The sequence below is a fragment of the Rhopilema esculentum genome, chromosome 21, assembly GCF_057945365.1.
Source record: "Rhopilema esculentum isolate cy_ngs chromosome 21, ASM5794536v1, whole genome shotgun sequence".
In the NCBI taxonomy this organism is placed as follows: Eukaryota; Metazoa; Cnidaria; class Scyphozoa; order Rhizostomeae; family Rhizostomatidae; genus Rhopilema; species Rhopilema esculentum.
In genome coordinates this window covers 1,081,844-1,107,142 of record NC_142835.1, presented here as the reverse complement: position 1 = coordinate 1,107,142, position 25,299 = coordinate 1,081,844, and the positions used below count along the sequence as shown (strand labels likewise).

The 25,299-nt window shown below is 35.8% G+C and overlaps 2 protein-coding genes across 3 annotated transcripts; both read right to left on the bottom strand.

The window, feature by feature from the left end:
* Positions 1-184: 184 nt before the first annotated feature.
* On the bottom strand, positions 185-9,551 carry LOC135684138 (uncharacterized). Of its 2 annotated transcripts, none has more exons than XM_065199546.2 (8): positions 7,482-9,551; positions 6,764-6,798; positions 6,029-6,077; positions 4,755-4,859; positions 4,265-4,342; positions 1,826-3,837; positions 1,165-1,240; positions 185-836 (listed from the first exon to the last, which is right to left on the bottom strand). In XM_065199546.2, exons 1-8 carry the CDS (start codon positions 8,053-8,055, stop codon positions 532-534), a joined length of 3,234 nt encoding a protein of 1,077 aa, XP_065055618.2. In that variant the 5' UTR covers positions 8,056-9,551; the 3' UTR covers positions 185-531. The 2 variants fall into 2 exon arrangements, with proteins under 2 accessions (XP_065055618.2, XP_065055620.2); XM_065199548.2 differs by having other exon boundaries at positions 6,041-6,077.
* Positions 9,552-9,695: 144 nt separating this feature from the next.
* On the bottom strand, positions 9,696-23,407 carry LOC135684139 (transmembrane 9 superfamily member 2). The gene is made up of 21 exons (XM_065199549.2): positions 23,215-23,407; positions 21,456-21,523; positions 20,850-20,907; positions 20,260-20,298; positions 19,593-19,720; positions 19,169-19,301; positions 18,861-18,988; positions 18,247-18,364; positions 17,787-17,866; positions 17,017-17,128; positions 16,255-16,387; positions 15,921-15,982; positions 15,753-15,810; positions 15,134-15,191; positions 14,687-14,788; positions 14,272-14,329; positions 14,096-14,149; positions 13,611-13,708; positions 12,877-12,988; positions 11,802-11,973; positions 9,696-10,576 (listed from the first exon to the last, which is right to left on the bottom strand). The coding sequence occupies exons 1-21, from the start codon at positions 23,338-23,340 to the stop codon at positions 10,509-10,511; spliced, it is 1,965 nt and encodes a 654-aa protein (XP_065055621.2). The 5' UTR covers positions 23,341-23,407; the 3' UTR covers positions 9,696-10,508.
* Between the last annotated feature and the right edge of the window lie 1,892 nt (positions 23,408-25,299).

Here is a 25,299-nt window from a genome sequence, read left to right as displayed (position 1 = left end):
TTTCCTAAAACGAGCTCTTTTCAGACTGTCTTCCATGTAACTTTATATCGACGTCCTTTATTCAGTGTGTTAATATAATGCTTTTTCGATGCTTAAATTTGTCAATGTTCACTTCATAGTAGAACAAAATACATACAGAGCAATTAACGATCAAAGAAGAGTAACAAAAAACAAAATTACCAGATTGATAACATTCACAAACCTTTTGTTCGATGAATTTAGAGAAAGGGCAACTATGACTAACATCAGATTTTGAGATGGACACAATTCATTTACGGGGTTCCAAAAACACAATTTAAGTTTGTGAAAAAAATTTTTTAGCGTAAATTTCATGGTCTTATCTCCAAAAATATTTGTCGAAAAAGAGTGGCAGGTTCCAAAAAGTGCTTAGATAACTCCATAGATTTATTCAACTTCGTAAGAAACTGAATTTTTTCTCAGTGGAGAAACGCTTAGCAAATTTTCGAAAAGAATGATAAAGCAAGGGGTGCAACGTTAATGAATTACTATTCACAAAATTGTTCAGTTCTATCAATTTGCCTCCATTGAGACGATATATGTTTGCAAAACAAGACAGCAGTCCAAGCGTCCCAAAATAACGAGAGCGTCCAATAGCGCAGGAATAGACGCTGCAGGCTTTTTAGCGTACGCATTCAACATCAGAAGAACTGGTTCACCATCATTTCGAAACTTCTCGATCTCATCTTTAGTAAAATGAAGAGTTTCTGCAAGCTGTACCCAGCATTTTCCTCCCGCCTTTTCATCCTTTAGCAGCTCTGCTAAGCTGGTCGAAGATCGAAATTTCAGCTTCCGTATTGATGTTTCCTTCCACTTCACTGTAAGGAAATTTCAGACAGTGTTCTACAATAAGACTATTATGATGACAAATATAGGTCGAAGACCAACTTTACAACCATGCCCTTCAGAGGATCTGCCTCTGACATTGAGATATTTATAAAATATCATGGTTCCTTTACTTAATGCTAAAATAGCAGCCTTGTAAAAAACCATAAGGTTTAGTAACTAAATCTGGTCTAAGTTATGAAATGTTCTACTTTCCGTACCTATACGTTTATTTAAGTCATCTGTCACTGTTGATTGGTCGGTGATGTTTGATCGGCATTGCTTTAAAAATTTATCTGAAGGAAAGTAAAAGTGACAAACCATCATTAAAGTCTGTAAGCTTTACATCTTGAGCTTTCTTCACATCCTGATTCTGCGTTGACTTGGAAAATTTCACCTGTCAAAAGAAAAAAAGAGCAATTTTTATATAAGGCATTTTTTCGTAAACTAAAGATGCAAGTTTTTAGAATATCAAGAATGCCAAAATAGCAAGCCTAAAGCGCCATATATATTACTGTGCCATCAGATTGCAGAAAGTCATTTGGTTGATCGTCTTGATAAAAAACAAATTTTAAGAAAGCTTTGGATTTTGAAGCTGACACATCAAACTAAAAACTATGAGGCTCTTGGGAAATAAGTCTTACACAGGAACTTAATGTATGTAATGTCGTGAAAACAAATCATGATATGAATTATGTATTATGGTTGCTATCAGGTCTTGCTGTCAGTCAACGATGCCTAGCATTAATCCTACGAGTAAGCATACTTAGTTTATTAATACAATCTGATTTAACATCATGCAGATAAATGTACCTTTTAGAAAATTCGAGCTAATCCACTGCCTGACTCCCCCCCCCCACCCCCCCCCCCCCCTCCCTATACCACTGCGCGCTCGTTCAATCTCCAGGATGAAAAAGAAGTATTTATCATCTGAATACAAAGATACATAGGCATGAAATGCTATGAATTGAAGAAAACATACCTCAATGAAGCTCTGTAAGTCAATTAACGCTCTTTTGACATCCATGCCAATATTGCAGTCAAAAAGCCGCAACTCTTTTGTCGTGCATCTGCCTAGACTGAAACTGCTTGAGAAGCTCTCAACAACGACTTGACATCTTTTTTGATCAAATTCGTCTTCCCAGAGGGTAAATTTCTCAACAAGCGATAGTGAGGGTGCTAGGCAATTCCAGTGTTCCTCGCTCAATTCACACTTATAGAAGACAAGCTCTCTCAGATTTAGTACACTTCTGTGCAGGAGCATTGATGAATTCAACGCTTCAAACAGACACGTTGGTATACTACACGCTTTGAAGCCGACTGTTTGAAAGTAGGGCAGTTTTTCGAAAAGCTTTCTGTTTAGTTTCGAATCTTCTAGGACTGTTGAGTACAAAAAGATCTTCAGATCACCCATTGCTTTTTGGCAATCATTGTTTATAATAACGTCCATCATATGTGTAAGCAGCATTGAGCTATGCGATGTTAAAGGGTTTAGATATAATAGACAGCCACTAAGGTTCAGATCTAGAGATATCTGGTCACATGTGTCGTATAGCTCACGAAAAACAGTGAGGAAAACTCTACTGTAAGTCTCGTTGTCTGAACGATATCTTGCAATAACCTGTCCGATAATTTCTCCCGCCGATTGGACACCAGTATGTGATCGATCAAGGCATCGTGCAAATAAGCTATCGATCGTCCCTTTTGTATTACTCTTGTCAGTAGAGACAAAGCCAGCAACGAAGGTAACGACTTGAAAAAGCTGTTTGTCAAGTAAAAAGTTAGTATCAATATTGTGTTTAAAACAGTGAATCGAAGCAAGGAACTCGTGCAATGTCAAATGTCGATACTGATACGAGAGCCCGGTGGAACATTTCTTCTTGATTACGAAGGATTCAAGCATCTCTCTGACTTTAGTATCAGTTGAAATGATGTTGTCAAAATCAGCGAAATCCCCAACGTTAAAAACGATTCTATTTTGAATCAAAAGCTCGTAAGATATCTTTGACATAACGCTTAGGAACCTTTTCACATCTTCATCCTCAAGAATTTCGTATGGAAATTTATTGAATTCTTTCATGTGGTGTCTTAAAAACGAAACGAAAATCCAAATGTATAAGGAAGTAGACTTCTCAATTTTAATGCCCTCTTTCTCAATGGCAAGGACACAACAGAGGCTGTTTAGGTATTGCGGTATCGTCGCTAGACCCGCAATGCATGGTGAGCTGTCAATGAATTCTAGAATCCTCGTTTTCAATGCCAAGTCTCCATCACAGAAATTGCTGACAAACAATTCAATTGTTTCTCTCACAAGGCCAACTACCTCAATGGTCCTTAGTTGCCCTGTGATGTCGTATTCATGCTGCCTGAGCACAGCCTCTATATGGGGCCTACCCGTTACCAAGGTGACATGACCTGGGATAAACCAACTGTTTTTGCTCATTAAAACATGAATGATACTATCTTTGGAAAGCATTTTGTCAAGATCAGCTACCTCATCAAGGCCGTCGATGATAATTAGAACACGTTCTCCAGACTCCCTCAGCATATCAGGGTCAACACCAAATTGTCGCTTAAAGTCAGCGTTTATCGTTTCAACTCTAAATGAATCTATGTATCTACATTTGATGAGAAAAACTGCATCAAAGCGGTCGCGAAATAACTCATCTTCAGCCCAAGATAAGGTAATGTACTCAACAAGACTGGTTTTCCCAACGCCGGCGACTCCTCTAATAAAACAACATCCTGTCACCTCGTCTAAAACATTCTTTATTTCAATCGGGCCACTTTGGCTAAGCTTCTCTATATAGTCTTGGACCTCATTCGCGTACTTTAGTTCCTGATCCAGGTTTCGACTATCAGCTAGTGCAAGCTTTACCATGAAATTTGCCCTGGGTTTCTCTACGACTCTGATTTCTTTGTCTTTGTTTATAAAGGGAATGGTCCAGTTTCTTAGCGTTCGCTGATATGTCCGCTGTAATGTGTCCGAGTGGACTGTTGATAAAAAAATGTTGTGATTACATGAATTGAAAAAGAAATGAGTAAAACATACAAGATGGATGCGAAAACATCTTTTTTCCTTTAATAAAGACAATAGATAATACGAAACTGCTTGATAAAGAACTGCTTGCTATATATACTTTACAACAATCCTTACTGATTAAATTTTAGTGATCTTTAAAGTAAAAATTTCTAGCAAACTTCATCCACTTTTAGCAAACCTATCTACAGTTCATTGAAGACAAAGCCAGTAAAAAATTGACTAAAACTGGTCTGATTGAGTAACTGCCCTGGGGTCGGCCGGAGATGGACACAACGCAGAAACTGAGTAGCAATCACACAGATCCTTTTTCCAATAAAATTATATAAAGGTAGATTGAACAATTTCTCTTAAATCTGCAAAGACACTAAAATCACTTACATCCATATTGAATGCCCTCCTTGTGAATGAAATTTACAAAATTTGAGAATCGATCTCTCTTTGGCTCCAAACAATAAACTGCAAAAAGTCAAACGATAATGAATCATGTTGTAACCTGCAAAAAATTGACTTCGCCCAAATTCAAAAACACAAGTAAACAAAACACCTAATTGGATGAGAACGACTTTCCATTTTTCTGCCTCTAAAACATTCTTTAAGTTTTAGAGTGGTAAATTTTTAATGGTAGTTTGCCCGTAACTGCCAATTTATATTTAAAAATTTATAAAAAAAACTGCAACATAAAATTATTGTAAACATAAAAATTATCGTAAATGACAGTGCAACATAAAAAATATTTTCCTTAAGAAAGATTTATAATATTAGTAACGCAAAAGTTTTTTTCGACTTTATACAAGGTAGACTTAAATTGTATCAGTTACTTCATCCAAAATCAAGAATATGTGAATGGGTAGGTTATGTGAAGATATACCTTTGTGGCAAGCATGAAGTATGCTGAGAAAAACAGTGCTGAAAAACTCGATGATAACGGCAAAAACAGCGAGCATAGAAGAGCCATTACTGTGTTTGAAACAAGCTGTTAAAAAAATAAAAAAGACACTGCTGAAAACTGGAAAACAAGTTGGCGCTTCCTTAGATGAGCAAGAAAGATAAAATTTAATTCCTTGCGCGGAAAATTGCCCAACTTGTATCTTATAAGTATCATTCGTAAAAATGTCCCAAAAAATAAGTTTATTCTGCTCATATTCTGAATAAAAGATTCTTATTTTCTGGGTTCCTTTATGCACCAACAACATGTTGGAAAAGCATCAAAACTTGCCGCATCAGTTTATGTCAGCCGTTTATGTCCTTATTTTAAGAGGCTTAGGTCTCTACTTAGGTCTTTTTGACTATGTTTAGTTTCCTCTAATCTTTTCTTAAATGCTTGCAGAACCTAACTCTCTTGCTAAACGGGAATCTTGAGATGAATTCTTGAAAGAATGTTATCTTGCTTAATTTCGGGACGGATGACAGACTCGGGAAACTCTAGACCATGGGTGGCGGATACCTTCGAATGAATCATGACTGAAAGTGGCTGGGTTTAATCATAGACCAACTTTACAACCATGCCCTTCAGAGGATCTGCCTCTGCTACTAGATCAATGTAAGTACTACAATGATCCCTTCGTCTGAACACTCGATGATTAAACCTTTGACAGCATATTGAAAAAGCTTTTGAAATGGTGCTAATTCGAACCAAACGAACTAGCAGTTTATACATTTCAAGAGGTAAAATTTCTGTACAATTTGGCATTTAGAGAGGCCTTTAGGAATAGAGTGAGGTTGATGATTACCATAAAGTTACGAGAGATGCAACAATAAGGCAAATAGTTCAATAAGCTAGACAGGATAGACAAAATATACACTTAGTTAGAGAAGATATCCTTTTTAAAGATGTCCCGTCTCACAAATCGGTTAATGTAGCAACTAGAGATCCCTTACTGAAAGAAAACATATATCTACAAATTTTTCTGTTGCCGAAGTGAACACCTTATTTGCAAATGAAGATAAAACCGTTCCTAGGTTAAAAGTACTCGTTCGAAATGACACTAACATGGCCATTATTCTAGAGGGTCGTTTTCAAATTTCACACAACGCTTGCTTTGCGATAAGCTGAAAGAAACGTGACTTGAATTTGACTGCTGGAAACAGAAAGGCAGTTACTTGAATTTGACATTGTTTAAAAGCGGAAACTAGAAAACTTACTTCTTTTCTTGCATTTCACTTCTTGCACTTCTTTCTTCAAGTCTTCAACCTAATCAGAGAAGACAATTATAAATGTTTCATTCATCCAAATTATGTCTTAGCAAAATTTTGTTGTATATGAGGGCAGATAAAAGTGAGATTTTATGAAGTCCTAATTTTGGCGTGACATGGATAGACTGGGGGACAAAATCCAGGTGTTTTTTACGACTGAGCATATTGATCTACCGGAGATTAAATTTTGATCAATAGTCATTAGACAAATAGAACAAGAGGGTAGGAGGCAGATTGCTCCGAGCTGAGATGGGCCGGCAAAAAGTCGTAACAAGACTATCACAAAAAATTGCAAACGATGGCATTTTGGTGTAGCTTTCAGTTCCTGATCTTTTAAAATTCTATTAATGACATGTATGAATTTAAGAAACTCATCTGGTAGCTTCCTGACAAAACAACAACAGCAACACCAGCAACAACATCAGCGACAGCAATATTTTAACGACGTCATCAGCCAATCACAGGCACCATCCTTCCTCCCAGGCCCCAGAAAAGCATTCAGTGACCCTGTCTAAAAGACCCACATAGCCACTAATTTTTATCTGCCCCACCAACTTTGTTACTGAATATACGATCCACATCAATTGGATATTTGAATGATCCCTATTTCCTCACGAGTTAACCAGGCATTTGTTTTTCTTAGCATTGGTAAAGTCAGTATAACGAAATAAATAACATATTTACCTTGCTTTCTACGCTGCTAAACCTCTTGTTTGTTTCTGTTGGTAAAAGAAAAATGTTCAAATGAGCTATAGAATGTTTCTCATTTGTGATGAGTGTACCTCCAGTAATAAGAAAATTTTTAAATGACACACAGAAAAAGCAGACCCTATAACCCTGAATTTATCAAGACGACCCTTATCTACAAGGGAAAACATGGCTTCCACACAGCTTCTCTTATTTTCTTTTCAGGTGTTTTAAAATTGCTAATTTCTCCTTTTGTTTCTGAGTTTCAATTATCATAAAGTGAAATACACGTTTTGGAAGCATCCTCCCTGGAATGTTGATGAAAGTTGATTTTGTTTAAAATTAAATGAAATTTAAAATGGTTGAGTAATTTCTTGGCAGAAGCCCCAAAGAGGGGGTACTCCCATTAAGGCCTGACAGCATGCTGCATTTTCAAAAACTTTTACACAAACATGGAACTCTGGAATGCTGGAATTTTGGAATGTACATAGAAGAAACTTAGCCTTTACATGGTGGTGCCTTCCTGTACGATAAGTTCTCGTATCGATGAATCCTAAATTAAATACAAATGTACTTGTTAGCATGTAGTTATAAAGTTGTTAGAAAACATCATCCAACATTCCAATATTCCAGCATCCCAACATTCCACATTCCATGTTTTCAAGATAGCTCAGTGTTTACAATATAATACAATACAATATAAAAAACTTCTTACCTTCTCGCGCACTGTCAGCAACAAGAGACACCGCCTTCAACATGTCATCGTATTTTTTCTCAATCATTATCTCTGCTTTCTTTAAGATCAGATCAGTCGTTGTCAATGGAATTCTGGGAATTGAAGTGATTTCTTTTTCATCCCAACCAAAATATCTAAAAATCTTTGCTAAATCTTCAACTAATTGGGCAAAAATATCGCTTGGTATCTCGGCTTTGGAAGAATGAGCAAAACATTGGTTTCTTACTCCGCGAATATTGTTGATTCTGCTCCTGCTTTCCCCTGACAATAAATCCAGCTTTGAAAAAATAAGAGCAAAGAAAAGCGTGGAACAGTCCCACTTCTCGGTCTCTCCGTTCGTGACGTTTTGCTCTACGTCTGGGTTTGGATAGGTCCCACCGAATTTTGCAATTTCACGTTTCATTTTATCTCCAGCTTGTCTGTTGTCACCCCATGGCTGACCGTAGTTTTGAAGCCACGAATCTTTGAAAAGATTTCGCAAATGTTTTGGAATAATATCCACAATAATTAGCACAAGCTTGAAAAAGTTTTCCTGCTTCTCTGCTCTTTCCATTTCTAAAATACACGAACGTTGGTGAGTTAAATTCGCGAATGGAAGGCAAGTTGCTTTCTTTAGGCCATAGGCCTTATCTTACTCCAGACACAGTGCCGAAAACTGAACTGCCTCCAAAGATGATCCAATACCACAGAATATTGCCTTATAATTTTGCAAACATTTGCTTTGCATTACCCTTATAACTTGCCTTTTCCTCTCCGATGTTTACGAGCACCACGTTAAAATACTATCTGTTTACAAACATTACAAACGCAAATGAGCTATTCATGCTACATGGTTAAGGGGATTTACCTTCATTTTTTGCAGGAAGCAGGAGGTTTTTCCCCTTGGCATAACTGGAAGAGTCCCTTTTATGAAAAATAAAAGCAAATAGTTGATCCCTACTATGTCAGATGACTGGACCGGTATAAAACCCAGACCACTATTCCATATGGACTCTTACAAACAGATTCGTAACAAGGTCAATATCCTTAACATCCGGCTGAAGAAGCAGTACTGATAAGATCTCTGTGTGTCAAGGTAACATGAAAGAATCATGAAAAGCAATCAATGAACTCCTTAATAAATTTTCAAAGTCCAGCAGCATCGATTGTCTTAAAGAATCAGGTTCTGAAAATGTTCACAAAAAAATATTTCTAATTTAATGAACAGTTTCTTTTGCTCCATAGGTAAGGCTCTTGACAAAATAGATCCAGTCCCAAACCCCCTTCTTGCTGGTCATTTTGAAATAAACAAACATAAGGCAACATTCCGCTTCAAGTCTATTGAAGTGCAGGAGATCAGGGATGCATTTGCCACGGTTAAGACTGCAAGTAGCTTTAGAACTGATAACATCTCTAGCTACTTTCTGAAGCTTGTGCTTCCTTTTATTGAAATTTCGCTTGCTTCTTTGTTTAATACATCAATTGAAACAAGTCGTTTTTCTGACTCATGGAAAGTTGCTAAAGTCACTCCAATTTCAAAGATGGGGATAAAACTGATAAGTCTAACTATAGACCAAAATCCGTCTTTCCTGTCATCTCAAGGCTCGTTGAAATGTTAGTAGCAAACCAGCTGTTCCAGTACAAGAATGATAACGGTCATTTTTCATCTGGCCAATAAAAGCTTTTATTTAGCAATATTAGTTTAATAGCTTTTATTTCGTATCTTTTGCAAGTAATGTTTTCATCGGAGGGCCCCTTGAAAATTAACTTGTTGAAGGGCAACTCTCCTTAAAAGAATTAAATGTGAATAAACATAAATACCACAGACACCAAAAGCGTCCATTCGGGGCGCATACAGTTAAGTCTGCCCCGATGTGGCTCGGCACCCATCGGCAGGGGCGTACTAAGCGGGGGTTGTAGGGGGTGTGCAATCTCCATTTTTTCAGTTGGTTTCAAGAAAGTAAGTGCCTAGGACGTTGGATCTAAATTGAATTTTTGTGCAATCGTTTCTACGTGTATGAAATCAAGTATTCTACACGTTAGCCGGGAGGGTACAATATAGCCTTGGGTATGTTAAAAAAATGAGAATTTGAAAGACCAATTTAGCCGCTCTCCAGAAGTCATTCCTTCTTCTAGTCTTCTTTTTTTCTTGAGCCGATATTCTATGTGGTTAAAAAGCTCGCAATTTTAAAAAGGAAAGAAACATTACAATCATGAGTATCAATAACTGTTTAATAATCTGAAAGTTTATATATATATAATGAGCCAAAACATAACAATCACGCACTGAATGGCAACGATATGCATTAATACTCAACTTGAGCCAGCTTTGTATGAAACCCTTCAGAAAATAACGCTCCAAACAACCGGTAATACCAAAATATTCTGAGTAGCATTTTTACGAGTATCAGCGATTTCTAACCTATGACGCATATATTGCAATTCCAGATATCGTTGGCAATAAACTTTCAGAAATCGACGGTTTACAGTCTAATGAAAAAGCTGTTTTAGTCACACCTATTAACTTAATGATATGATATTATAGCAGACGGAAAGTTTATCAATTTCTAAGACTTACAAATAAAACTACAACTTTTAGCTGAACAAACGAAGCAATAAACTTGATGTTCAAGATGTCACCATCCCTAAGGACATCTTTATTCCCATTTCAAGAAGTTACTTAGCAGGCCATCATAGCCAACTGGCCGCGGGTATGGGCACTTAAGGGTCTTACACTTAAGTGGACACTTGAGGGTCAAAAAGGACGCCGAATTATTTTGAGTAGACAAAAAGGTGGAAGTCCCAGCTACGGCGATGATATCGGCAAAAGCATCTACTACCACACTACATTACCTCGAAGTACCACATTACAATAAGTCTTTCTGAAATTTCAGGTAATTTACATAGAGCTAATTATGATTGCTACATCAGTACTGTTTCTTAAAAATAGGTGTCAATTAGCTGGATTTAAATACTTGCTATTCAAAATTAACAACGAGGGCAACTTTATATTCACGGGAGCTCTTTCTAATCGACTTTGACAGCACCGTAAATTTTGTAGACGAAGAATAAGCAAGCTAAAAATCCAATTGTTCCTACGAGTAAGAAAAAGAAATTTCACATTGACAGAAAACAACAAGGAAGTCTTGAAAAAGTGATGTTAATATTGGTGGGATTCAAACAATGTTTGATGTCACCCTTAAAAGGAATGGCTGCCAACATGAAACAACTGGAGCAGTGATAAATGAACCAGGGATTCTGGGGTATTGTGCCAGCATACAGGTGATGCACTGTAGCCATGACGAAAAAACTCAGATCATATCACATTATGTCTTGAAAAAATAACGGAAGCGCCGATCAAACATTTTAAATAAGCTCCAATTCGGTAAAAAAGACCATTCACAACGTTCTAAACTGACTGACCTAGGCTGTTATCTAACAAATGTGTCCAGCTATTTGGCTCAAGTTTATTAGCAATTGAGGATAATAATGATTTTTTCTTGGGGCCAAAATAATGTAGAAATATTTGACTTGCGGATACACGATAGAAAATGATGTAGTGTTAGTTAAACCCGAACTGGGAAACTATAACCTTACAGTTTTACGAAACAAATAATTCTACTACTTCCTTCACAACTAAAATCTTCCTTAAAATGTTTCAGTTTTAAGCATGTAAATAAAGCAGGGGACGCAAATGGCCTATAAGCTGGTCACTAGGATGCTGTAATGAAATCGAGCCAAACCTTCTTTGAAAATGGCCTTGAAAAAAGCAAGCAAAGCTAAAAGCTTTTTCGTCTGACACTCCTCAGAGCATAAAACGTCAGAATAAGGTTCCGAAAGAACACGATGGAAAATATATACCCAGTTGTAGATCGAAATAGGCCAATCAGAAAAACGCAAGCACAAGACCGGTAGGGTTGACCAATCAGTGCCGCGAGCCTAGAGAAAAATTACCAATGGAATCCAAGAGAGAAAACGAACTCCTTTTGTCTACACAATGGCGGCTTTTTCGTTTTTATGTAGATTGACTCCAAAACTGCTAGATGGAAGGACGACCGGGCCCTGCCAATTATCCGAAACATGTCGTCATTATAGAGTTTTGCACAATCTGGGTTGTCTAAAAGATGTTGAACGATGGCAGAATCACTTGTTTTAACAGTGTTTCTAGACCTACAAGATCGAGGAGGCTGTTCTCTTTGAGGGGCAGTTTTGTTTCTTATGTTGGAAGAAACATGCTGTTTTATCCTATCCCATGTATCCACAATTTTCGTATGCTGAACTACTTTAGGAGACACGAACTCAAGTCATAAAAACACTCACCTGATAAGAGAGTGAAGAGAAGGACCATGATAAACGTGTAACCAAAATAAAGGAAGGTGCTGGTGGCGCCAGTGATAGTCAGCTTGGTTGCAAAATAGTGTATTGAATAAATGAATAGATAGACCCCAGTGAATGCGCTAGTGAGAAATGACCTCCACCACCATCTGTAGTCCTGTAGAACGATAAAAACAGCTGGTAAAGGAGCTATAAAAACTCGATTATGTTGTTATTGCTTAACAGGAAATTCGATTACTGTTTGAAACAGAAAGTATAGTATAGTATTGCTGCTATAATATTGCTGCTATAACATTGCTGTAATATATTTCTATTATACTGCTGCTATAAAATTGCTGTAATATTGCTGTTATTATATTGCTTAAATATTGCTATAATACTGCTATAATATTGATGTGATATTGCTTTAATATCGCTATAGTATTGCTGCTATAATATGGCTGTAATACTGATGCAAACCACTGTAACATGCTAAAAAATAAAAATTGTAAAGGTTTTGGGCATATTTAGGATATATGAAACTGAAATGGATATTCAATACCACTTTATTCAGCGATAATTAACAAATGATGAGAATTTATTAACATATCCTTCGGTCTTTTCGATATCACCGTTCCTGACATAAGCGGATTTGAGAAAATTTGCACTCAATTAACCAGAAATACAGTCTTTTTAAACGCAGTTAATTATGCAGTTAAACTACTTGGAGCAATTGGTCTGGGTTCTTTTTCTTTGTGTCGTGACAGAAGCTTTTGTGTTATGAGCATAGAGAGCTTTTCTCTTTGAATTTCAAATCTGTTGTAATGTTTGAGAGAAACTATCCAGAGGCCAAAAGCCTTGAAAAAACTCAGTAGTAAGCTCCAACATCTTAGTAGCAGTGGCCAGGTCGGGTAGAATGATTATGGTGCTGTTCAATAAACATAGCTTTTCATTGTCCTAAAACCTGCTATTAGATGCTTGGTATAAAAGGAACTAATAACTGACCCTATAAAAACAGTTCTTAATTTCTAGAAAAGTGTTGCTTTCTGCTGTAGCAAATAAACAATTAAAGCAGACTTACCTCTGCGCATAGATGGAAGTAACACAATAGGATGGTCGTTTCTGAGCAAGTTATCGCCAAGATGAGGAATACAAGAAACAGGAAACCAAACATATAGTAAATTTGATGCGACCTTTAAAAGCAACAGAAATCACAATTAGAAAACAAACTATAAAAGTGTAGGTTGTCACAGATACAATAGCAATTAGCGGTACCTTCATAATTTTACGGCTTCGATTTTGCTTTCGAGAGAAGAGCATACAAAGGTTATGATAGGGTATCAGATACGATGCAGCCAACAACACATTTAATAAAGCAGCAGAAAGAAGTAAAGTACAAACATACATATAAAAATACATGACAAACAGTAAAATGTCTTGGCTATACTGAGCACAATAATTTTAAAGATAACTTGTTAAAAAAACACGAATGATCGGCCGAGAGAGCAGAAGATTGGTAAGCTAGGCATCTGTTGTCTTAAACGTCTATTTTTCAATCAGTTTGTTATTGTTAATAAACCTATGAAATTTGAATTATTCTTAGATCTTCGCACACATTGACCGACAAATAGCAACAATCTTCTATTCTAAAATATATCAACTTCACTTGAATAAGCTTCTCAAGTGCTTTAATTATTTGCTGTTTTGTATAAAAAAGTCGTGATGCATCATCGGACAGCTAGAGACAACATTTACTTTGAGGCTCAATGAATCTATCAACTTGTTAAATCAAAGATAAATAGCCGATAAACTAACCATATACTGTTTAAAATGAAAAAGAGCTGTATGAAGATACAACCAAATGGCAGAATTCCGCCCATTACTATTGATGGCAGTGGTCGTGTGTAAATACTCTGAAAGTAAATGGAAGGCAGGATTTATTGCAAATTTTGATAAAATACGACTATCTAAAAAATAGAATATTGACAAATATATTGCATGGATAAATATGCTACCATAGTAAGGAATAAAGTATACGCACGATTTGGGATTAGATACAAAGAAAGTTAGACTCGCACAACTTAAAGACTTAACGATATTAGATGTACATATTACGGAGTATTTCGATATAAGTGAAAAACATGATGTAATTTGTCTAGGAAAACTTTGTGTACAGTTAAGTTTTAAAATCAGGAACTTAATAGCAATAAAGCAAGATTTAGTAAGTTATAATTTCAACTTTAACCTATAATAACTATCAGGAAATTAAACGAGAACATAACCTCCGTATGTCAACGTACCTGTTCTGGAATCTGGCGAGGGATCTGGTTGGTCCGGACGGGGGGCTCAAGTGCCTGAAAACAGAAGAGATAACTGTTAATGAAACACTATCGAAATGATGCAATCCACACAATTTTTTCAGATGATAGATATTCAACGAGATAATAAAGATTGTGTTTCAGATAAAACAGGTTACCTTCTTTTTGAATCCAAGGTAGGCACCAAGGAATGTCAATGGTACTGAGACACCAAACCTAAGAGCCGGAAGAACGTTATCACACGTCATGAAAAAGTATTGCAACACAGTAAAAAGATTTCAAAATACATAATTCTACATTGAAAGTTCGTGTAAATTGTCTATTCTCTTAAGTAAATTTTTGGGAAGAACGCATGGAGATCAAGGAAGGAAAAAATGCTTTTTGACAGAATCTCCTATAAAAAATGGTGATCAGTGTAATCCTGGCAGAAAATAAACCAGCAGATTTACACGAACGATGGACAAAAATATTGCGATTGAATTGAAAAGGTTTTGTTTTTCTGGTATAATATCTGTTTTATTACCCGACCAATATAGCCTCTAGTATCGCAAGAATAATTATAAATTTTCTCACCATAACGCTAGAAGAGCAACCAAAGTTGTGAATGGGACTGCCGCGGAGGAGCCTTTTACCCATAATGCCAAGTTTAAAGTGAAGAACACGCCAAAAACAATCCTAGAAAATTGCAACTATGTGTAAAAAATGATCTTGCAAAAGTATTTCTTCTATCTGGATGGCAACTTTGCCATAAAATAATAAAATATGCATAAATAGATAAGCCTGAAAACTAGAAAAGGCATTGCTGCCATTATGATATTGGAAACTACTTGGAAAATTCGATACAAATCAAAACATTACTGAGAGCAAACTCTTTTCAATAATGAGTTCAACTGAAGTATTAGAAAGAAAATACGAGACTTCGTGAAAACGTTAGTATACAAAGCTAAACTTTTATTTGATATTTGAAGGCAGTACAGCGCAATCATGTTGGTAAACAATTTTGAAATGGCTCGAACATACCCCGGGAACAGAAATGACGTAAGCATGACGTTTGTCTTCCAGCGTTCACCTCCAATCACTGAGGAGGAGAAAATCATGATTATTCAAGCAAAAAAGAAAGTTTTGTTTGATCAGTTATTCGTTAACTTATCTATATCGATGACCCAAATAACTACAAATATTCAACAATTGAAGAGCTTCAGTTCAATGTTAAATCGTTTATTCAAATTAATTCTATTTTAACTCTCTCTGTTATTGCTAATGGTGTATAGAACAGACAGGACGGTTCTAAGTTGCGACACTGTGTTTCACGCTTAATGCGATCATCAGGTAACATGTGTACAGATCAACAGGCAAAAAGCAACAGGGGTACAGCTCTGCCTATACGGTGTCGAGCACTTTATGACAGACGGGCAAACAGTAATTTTCATTCTCTCTATTTCTGTATCATAATACTTTGCTTCAGAGATTACTCCTGCGAGGGATAATGCAAACATATAAGGCTAGAAATACAGATGTCCTTGTGTAAGGCTTCCTTCATTCCAGCCATAATGAATTACACCAGGCTTCACTGTTCTAAAGCTCTAACCATAATTCATTAAGGAAGGTTGTAATCAAATGCCGCTAAATTTAAACTCACTTTTGTACATTCGTGACGAAATATATCCACCAACAGTTCCCAAACAAACAAAGAGTACCTGAAATGATAAAGAACGTCAGTGATGAGGGAAACTATGAGAGTAAGTGCATGAAAAATGGATTGGATGCTTTGATCGCAAAAACACATATAGAAGATATGAATACACACCAGGACACAAGTCATTAAAGCTCCTCTGTTTGCAGGTGACAGGAAACCAAGGCAAGCGAATACTGCAATAAAAAAAGCTTGCGTTGATGCTTTGATAAAAAATATAAAGGAATTCATGAAATAACTGTTTATTTGGAAGAAAGAGCAAAATATTGCATACATCGAAAAAGTCTCAAAATCTGACAGAAAAACCAAGCATACTTATGACAATAGAAGAAGCTTAAACGGTAACACTGTTGGCTTAAATAAGATGAAAAGTTAATGAAAAATTACTAAATTCATAATATTTTTAAAATCTGATGTACTCTGCAAACATCATGCCAGGCTAGCTTACCAAGGGTTACTGATATCATAATGGAGATTTGGGACCCAACACCAATACAGACGGACAGCAGCATCCCTGCCCGTGGTGGCCGGAAAACATCACCGTGCAGAAGCTTCCATCCGAATTCTTCATGAGCCTCTTCCTGTTTTCAAGATGAATTTCTTATTAAATTAAATGTCTTGTAAAATTCACTATTCCTTATCAATTTCTTATAAGAAACTTTGATACCTTGACAAATATTACAAAAATGTTAACGGTGGAAAACCTTATCTTCTACAGCCATCAATGAAACAAAAAGATCAAGGATATTCTTACAAATATCGCAAGACATTGGATCTCACAAGCATGATTAAAAAAATCAGTGCCACTTTGATCCCTGTGATACCGAATCAATGCTATCATGACTTAAGGCAATTTCAGTGAGCATTTAGAATTCGTACATATTTGAATTGGCAGTGGAAATTTGAATTGGAATAAGGCTGGTCCGAAAAATGCGTTAAAACCTGTTTTTTTTTTATCATTAAAGACAAATTGAATTTCAAAAAGATAGGTCAGAGCTACCGTTGGCAAATCCCTTCCAACCCAACATGTTAAATGACAAATAAATACAAATTAGTATAGTAAAAGTATGACTTTGTTCACAGACGTGAAAGATTGTTGGGACGTTTCGAGCATAATTCTTCATCAAGGAGTGATTAGTTATTTGACGTACAAAATGCTGAACTATATTGAATTTCCAATGACTGTTGATTAAAATGAAATATAGCATACCCCAGAATCAGAGAGTTGATTGTAGCGTGCAATGTCACGGTGAAGTGTTCGCAACAAGATCATTCCAACCATACCGGACAAGAACAACACGATAACCAGCGAGTTCATGATGCTACAGAAAAGAAAAAACAGACGTGAAAATTCGCATGGGAAATTTCAGAGAATAACAACACAAAATAACGATTCAAAAAAATTATTAAAGGAAAAGAAAAAAGTTCCAAAATTTGAAATTCAATTCGAGTAAGAAATCTCTTGAATCTCCCAACTTTTATAGCTCTTGAAAAAATATTAAAATTGCGAGATACTGTATTGCATTTTTCAAAAAATTAGTTATTGTCTGTCTTCCATCCTTCGGAGAGGCATTTATGATTAAGGATTAGCGGCAGAATTGTGTTACTGGGGGGTTCATAGGGAGGGCTAAACGGTCTTGGCCAGAATTTGAGTCATTGTTTAGTTCATCCATTGAACGCCAGGAGGTCCTTACATGTAGATGTGTCAGTTTTTGCTCATCCTGATTATTTGATTCACTATTTTAAGTCCGGTCCCTATCTCCAGTCACTTTGTCCGGTCCCTATGCCCCGTCCCTATGCCCGGTCCCTATGTCCGGTCCCTATATCCATTCAGAGTTAACAAAAAGCTCTTTGTGTGGCATGGAGACTAGTCTTACGTTGCTGATTGGATACACAACAATGGGTCTATTGAATATTCCAACCAATGGGAATTCAATTGACCATTGAAATGCATCGGGACATATTGCCTTGAAAGCCTACCTGAACCAATGAATCCTTGTGTGTGGCATTGAGTCTAGAATGTAATCCCAGCGTGAAGCCCATTTCAACTTGTTGTCTTCCTGTTTAAAAACAACAAGGATACTTCAAAATACAACTGACCTTTGTGCGGATGAAAATGTTACACATTACAGAACCTTTGTTTTAAATATTAGATATGAATAATATTTTATGGATCAACCCCAGTTAGAACAACTCATAATGTTAAGGGATGAGATGAAATCAAGAAAATTTATCTAAGCAAATGACAATTAGGGTTTACTAAAAAAGAAATAAAGATAGAAAAATTAATTGACCAAGGGGGTCCTTTAAAGCCAAATGAATCTTCTAGAATGACAAAGTGTAACTCAACAACAAATGGTTTGAACAGAAAGGTTCACATACAAGTTAACATGCTCTAGATAAATTATAATGAAATCAAGTGTGATGAAAATATAATTACCAAGTATGTAACTGAATAGGTGTATTTAATCTTCACTTCTCCTTCCTTTTTCAGCTCCCCGGGGATTCCTTTTGCATTCATTGCTTTAGAGCAGCTCTTCGAATCAGAATGCTCAATGCTTCAAAGCAATAGAAATAATCATGCCATATATAAACATATATAATATATAAATATATATATATATCATAGAGTTGAAGAAAATAAGACTACATGATTTATCTCTACAAGCCTGTTTTGTGAGTAACTCACTCTTCAGGAGAACATCTTACTTTTTATTTCAATAATTTCTTATTTTCTGTTGCACTATTGATACCTACTCTGAACAGCAGAAAATTGAATTGTTGAACTGAATTTGAATATCCTTAATTACTAAACTAGAATCTTTCTCGAAGTTCAAGGAATACAAGGTGCTGATCAACGAACCCTGTGGCTATATGCCATATTTTAGCCTACAAGTCATTTTGATTTAGGTCTTTCTACACAAGTATTTAAGCCAGGTTTCCATATTATTTTTATGCATCACCGATGATTCTCTTTGGCCTGGTCTCCATATAACTCTTACGTTTTGCAGATGCATCGGTGACACTCTTTTTAAATGTAGCTTGACTTCTTACCTCCTTGGTTCGATTTTTGCAGACAACAATCTTGCACCAGCCCAGTCTTCTCCATTTCCACTGTGATATTTTATGGTAATGTCAACATGGTTGAAAACATAATATGTGTTTGGTTGGTTGAATTTGTTCTGTAGAAAAGAAAGTAATCAAATACATAATAATATGCAAATTGAATACATTTGAGCATTTAAAAATTGACAACCACAGAGGACAGTATAATACTTCAATACAACCTTCAAAAACATAATATACATGGGTAATTCATACTTGACAGAGCAACTCTAAACAGCAATCCCAAATATACTTACACTGATAACACAAGCATCCTGTGGCACACTTGACTCAGTGACAAAACATCCAACTGGAAAACCAGTTGAGCAGTATTTCTGGTCCTCATCTGCGACTTCATAGCACCAGGTAATTGGCATATTGTCAACGATCCTAAAAATTGGCAAGAGATCATAAGATGTGCAATAAGCTCTGGTCTCTGTCAAAGAAAAAGTAATTTGTATCTTCCTCCACCATATCTCTGGCTTAACAGAAACACATTTTTAATATGGGAAATGTTTATTGAACTTTCTAATTTGATTCTAGGGTTGCAAAAGTTAAAAATGAAATTGTAACTTAACATTAATAATATTACTAAACACCATGATCAACCTGGTTTCAAATACACAAACTTTGTCAGAATATAATAACCTCTAGGTTTTATAATATCAGCATTAAACATACCAATGCTGTTGATAGTTTTCTGCTATTTTTTGCTTCAAGAATTGGAGTTTCTTGACATCCTCTTCTTTCTTCAGATCATATGTTTTTGTACAAACCTCATCACAAGCTGTGTTGTTGCCAAAAGCCAACTAAAACAAACCATTGACATTTTAGCCATTTTAACATATGATGCTGAAAACATATTTTGGCTCAAAAGATTTACAGGTAGAAAGATTGCACATGTATCATTATAGACACTTTAGGTGTGTAGAAAAAGAGGGTTCGTTCTAAGTTGCTACTCCAAGTTTCATGATTGACGCAATCCCCAGGCAATCAAGCAACTTAGAACTACCCTGTTCTGTAACAAAAATGTGTACAGCTTTGCCTATAGAACATTTATGAAAGACCAGTCAATAGAAATGTTCATAACATAATCACAGAGGTCTTTAAATTTGTACACTTTTTTCAATAATAATAATAAGAATTAGGGTCTTTAGATTAAAAAATCAAAAGAAGGTACAAAATGCTATAGTCAAGAAAAAAAGATGGCTTCAACAGGCAGTTTGCATGATTTGAACAGACAGCCATTTAAAGGTGTAAAGTAAAACAAAAAACTTTTTCATCCCTGCCTCAACTTTCAATAGAAAACACTTTTTTGTAACATAACTTTTTTAAATGCAAGGCATACCTTATAAGGAGAAGGTCTGATTCTTTCTCCAAACACCACCTTAAATTAAAAAAAGAAGCTTTGATTTATCAATAATCAAAATCTACAAAGTAGATTTTTTCAGCAGTTTTCTTTTTGTTTGTGCATTTTCTCAATTCACAAAATGAACACAATTTGCGTTGAAAAAGATTTGAGCAAAGATAGAGAAAGCTAAAGTACTCAGAAAAGTACTATTTTTCAAAAGAAGAAAACAGTTTATATTAAAACTATATAATAGCATCAAGATAGCAACAGACAGTCAACAGTCATTTGATATTCTGCAATTGTACAAGTTGACCTTCTGTCTCGAAAGATAATACAGCATGGAATGTATGTTAAGGATATATCATCACTGATAAAAACTTTCTCCATAGTTAGAATTGGTAAATCTGTCACACATAGTGAGTTTGTGTATGAAGATTCACTCGGTCAGCATAACAGTTTGAACTGAGGGCATTCAGAATGCAAGAAAACTTTTCTATCATATATTACATAAATTGATGCAAATCACTGAAGTAACCAAATTTAGTGCTACAGTTTGAAAGGAGGCAGACCTTAGCAAAACTACTAACCTGTCCAAGGTTCTCTGATGGTGAAGGAGTGTTTTTAGGGGTTTGGCAAAAATCAAATCTAGACAAAAAAGTTTATTATATAAACAATAGGCATTTTTAATGTAGAAAACAATTAAATCATTCAATGATAACCATATTAACAGTTTAATCCATTAACAAAGAAGAACAATCTAAACAGTATTTATAGCTATTTCTAAAGTAAAAAAATCTATGTCACTTTAGAATGTTTTTTCTTCTTACAACTAAGAGCATAATTTCAATTCATGGTATTATCTTTGATAGAAACAGAAGCTTCCATTTTTTCCAAAAACCAAAAAATACCCATGGTCATTTGATATTTTTCTGATGACACAGGCATGGAATTTTGTGTGCCCATGCAATCATGTGGATATATTTAATAAAAAATTTTGCAGAATTTCAGTTTGTTTGTCAGAACTTGTGAATTTCTATCAAAATAATTATTAAGCCAAAGTTTATGAAAGAGTGATTTTGGCTAACTTGCTAAACACCTGCCACTTCTATTAGTTTCAGTATGAGACAAATAAAAAACACCAAATCACAATTTATGACAAAAACCAGTTTAAGTAACATAAAAAAGACACTTACTTGCTGTATTCATAGGGGATCACTGACTCAACAGAATCAAGAGAGTTGACAAACAAGTGAACTTTTGACTGGTAAAAAAATGATGATTTCATTATGAAGACAAAAGTTTAAGTGTAATCTATTACTGAATGCTGCAATCTTTGTCATCACAATGGTATATATATTGTCAAAGCAGGTAACACACAGATGATAAGCTGGAACTATGTCAAACAAAATTGAGCAATTCTTGATTTAAGTTTACAGTAATTTTTTTCATCTAGAAGAAATGATGTTTTTCCTGTCTGACTTTAATATAAAATGTACACATGCATAAAAATAAGTAAAAACTAACAAATTCCAGATTGATTTAAGTGAAAGAATTCAACTGAGAAAGGTATGACAAATATGCATAAGGAGAGTGTAATGCTGCATGCAGAGTAAAAAAAATTTTTGGTAAACAATTGGTAGAAGGAGGTTGGCATGTGAAATGGATTGCAAATGATGACAGAATTGGTTGTTAATAAAAGGACATCACATTTTCCTATTGTTTTAGAACAAAACACCATTGTCCTTCAAAGTATTGGGGGAACTGCCCCCTCATCCCCCAGGTGTCCCCTAATGTTAATTTTCAACTTTAAGAGTCCAAATTTATATTCAGCCTGAATTACAAGCTTGAAATTCTGCAAAAATGATATTTGAAGTATTTGTAATACCCAACACACGTTATTTTCAACCTTTGGGAGCACCAATTCATTTGAACTTCTAGTTATGCATTGCAAAAATCTTTTTTAGTTAATTTGCGGAATCACAACACTCTCGATAAAGAGTTATGACAAAAGCTAAGTACACTTATATATATATATCATGCCAAACATCTGTTTTTATAAAAACCATTAGCCAAAGTTAAATCTTAAGGTAAGCAATGTATACATGCATGTAAGTAAAAACTAGGCCTTTTCTAAAGATCAAGGTTTCTTCACAAGAACTAACATCAGGAATCTGAAAATTTACTACAGATTGCAAAATTTCAGAACCCATCTATTATCCTGATTTTACACAATGGTAGGTGTGCCCTTCCTATGATACACCTTATTACAACACCCCCTGAAAGATGGCAAGGCAACTTATTATTAGCTTTCAGTCCTAACAATCTGAGCAAACTGCAAACTTCAATAATCAATCAAAATAATTGGCCTAACTGTTTTGTCATATAAGGACTAGGGAATATTGTAGGAAATATTGTTAAATACTTATACATTATACACTATATGACAAAGAAAAAGGAATGTCGTTTTTCCAGGGACACTGATTCTAAACATAACCTAGCTTCATAAAATGCCCACATGATGTAACCTGCCAGTACATTATCGCCGTCTTAGTTTGCTGCTTTTGCCGTCTCTAAATGACGAATGCGCGTTTTGCAGCATGGAGATACAAAATTAAAATTGCGAAAAATAAATAAGCTGCTGACAAGCTTAATATAACCTACAAAATCCTGTTGCATCTATGGAAGATAATTTTCCAACGTTTCCAAGCAGCATATGCTGTCCGTGTCAGCAGACGCGGACTGCAAACTGTTTTCCGTATCTGCCCATCAATACTAAAGCACATTAAACTACCTTTACAACAAAAATGTGTATCTCAAATCTAAAATTTGGTAAACTTAACAACCTTCTAATGACATTAACGTGGAGTCTAGCATGGGATACCGCTGGACTTGCCAATTTCAATTATGGTTAGACATTAGGCCCATTTTCTTGAAAGGACTCTTTATACTTACATCACAATTAGGCTGTTCATGCTGCACTTTGCAATATGATATAGGAGCCAGACCAGGCAAGTAGAAACCTTTATTTGACGATATAAATGTTGCAAATACTGCAAAAACAACGATAAGGCGAAGCATCTTCAGGGATAAATGTTTTCTGTCACAATTTTACGACTCCAACAACTACGAACTAGAGGTACTAAGGAATTGTGGGATACATGTTGTCCACGTCGCCGTGGTGTCGGTGATGCGAGTGCGCTTTTTGTGTACAAAGAATGAGTACATTATCTCTATGGAGTGCACTGGGTGGGGCGTTGGAACCATCCGTGATTTTAGGCAGTCGGTAGAAGTTGAAGTTCTACCACGAGCTGCCATCACGGACGTCATTTTAGATAAATAATGGGGGCGTTTTCCTCTAGTAAGACTTAGGGTCACGTCGTTCTGATTGAATATACCTAGATAAAATTTAAAATTTTTCTATTTCGCGCTGGAATACACTTAGGCATTTAATTGCCGCATTTAGTTGATCCGCAACAAAATGCCTAGTGTATTCGCAGAGGTTACCTAATTATTGCCATACATTTTCAAATTATCAACATTCCGGAGTTTCCATTTTAAAATATGCAATAAAATGCCGGGAAGTTCTTTTTGCATTTTCTAATCCTCGTTGATTGCTATTGTTCAGTGTATTGACAAGAGCATTTGAAGGATAGCTCCTTGTCAATTTGTGGATGGCACGAAAACATGGCGTACAAATCGTCGTGATTTAGGGCGAATTTATCAACGCTAACTTTGTTTCTACGATTAACCCACTTCTATCGATGCCTATTCTTATGCATTTTCCCCTTCCTTTACAGTTAGAAAAGCGATTACTGCTTCTGCACATTGCAGCCTCCGAGCAGCCTTCATCTTAGTCAAATGTGTATGCGGAGAAGGCGTTTTCGAAAAATTTTGCCCGAGAAAGGATAAAAGAAAGGCAACATATATTTAACAGCCAAAACGCTACGAGTAAGGGACAATGACGCAAAATGAATCATCGATTAAACAACAGGCATTTAGTTGACTGGCCATTAAATGCCTAGTGTTGCACCAACAAATCCTTCAGGCATTTCAAATTTACCTTTCAGAAGATCAGGTAATTGGTTTTATAAAGTTGTTTGAAAAACCTGCGATGCTACTTAGTTGTCTTGACGACCTAAATTTCTGGCGTCGCCCTGATTGGGTATGTTTTCGGCATGTGACGGCTCGTGACTTTCACAGTTGGGAGGGCAGACCATCAATATTGCGATAAACGATAAAAAGGTCGAGTTTGCAAATTTTTCACTGTATTCATGGTTCGATGTTGATCGTCATGGAGCGCAGAAGAAAAAGCATATATTGATGTGGTTGTTGTTTAGCGATGATGTCATTTTATGGGCAAAATTTTTTCCTTCAAATAAGCCAATCACAGGCCGCGTTTCGCAATGCTCGAGGTCGAAAATTAGCTTGTGCGCTTGTCGGCTAGGGGCAAAAAAAACTTTGCCCGTAAAATGACATCATCGCTCAAGGCACAAGCGGGCCAGAAGCGAGGCTAAGGACGAGACGGGATAGCAAGGAGCTTTTTCTAGAAGAGATACAAACTTAAATAATTAACCACAGTAAGACTATCTTCAAAATTAAATATGAATATCATAGATTTCCTTTGAATCTTTTTGAGGGGGCATTGCCCCAGATGCCCATTAGCAAGAGCCGCCACTGGTAAATATTAGCACGTACGCATAACAAATACCGAAAAGAAAAGAAGCAAACACTTGCAAATAATTTTAAAACATCATGGCATGTCAGGGTTTCATTAAAATTTTTACCCGCCAATCTGGCGCATGCAAGATTGTCGCTTTCTCAAGAGTCAAAACAAGGGGAAAATTTACGGCTTTGACAAAGTGCAATATTTTAGCCGAAAATTGTATCCAAAATGTATCAAATTTGCTCTAGAGTATTTTTTAAAAGATATTTGACAATTTCAAAATTTACAGGCTTCGTTTGGGTTTACAGAATTAATGCGAAACAACTACCGAACTGAAACATCCGTTTTAATAAACCCAATCTGGGCGATCTTAG

Bases quoted from the DNA above. Each gene is read 5' to 3' on its own strand.
- LOC135684138 (XM_065199546.2), bottom strand. From the start codon at position 8,055: ATGGAAAGAGCAGAGAAGCAGGAAAACTTTTTCAAGCTTGTGCTAATT. The intron at 4,860-6,028 runs GTAAGTTTTCTA...TTTTTTTAACAG, and splicing joins AGTGAAATGCAAGAAAAGAA to CTTGTTTCAAACACAGTAAT. The intron at 4,343-4,754 runs GTATATCTTCAC...GACTTTTTGCAG, and splicing joins ACTTCATGCTTGCCACAAAG to TTTATTGTTTGGAGCCAAAG.
- LOC135684139 (XM_065199549.2), bottom strand. From the start codon at position 23,340: ATGCTTCGCCTTATCGTTGTTTTTGCAGTATTTGCAACATTTATATCG. The intron at 14,789-15,133 runs GTATGTTCGAGC...GCAATTTTCTAG, and splicing joins ACGTCATTTCTGTTCCCGGG to GATTGTTTTTGGCGTGTTCT. The intron at 11,974-12,876 runs GTAAGTCTGCTT...ATCGTTCTACAG, and splicing joins ACTTCCATCTATGCGCAGAG to GACTACAGATGGTGGTGGAG.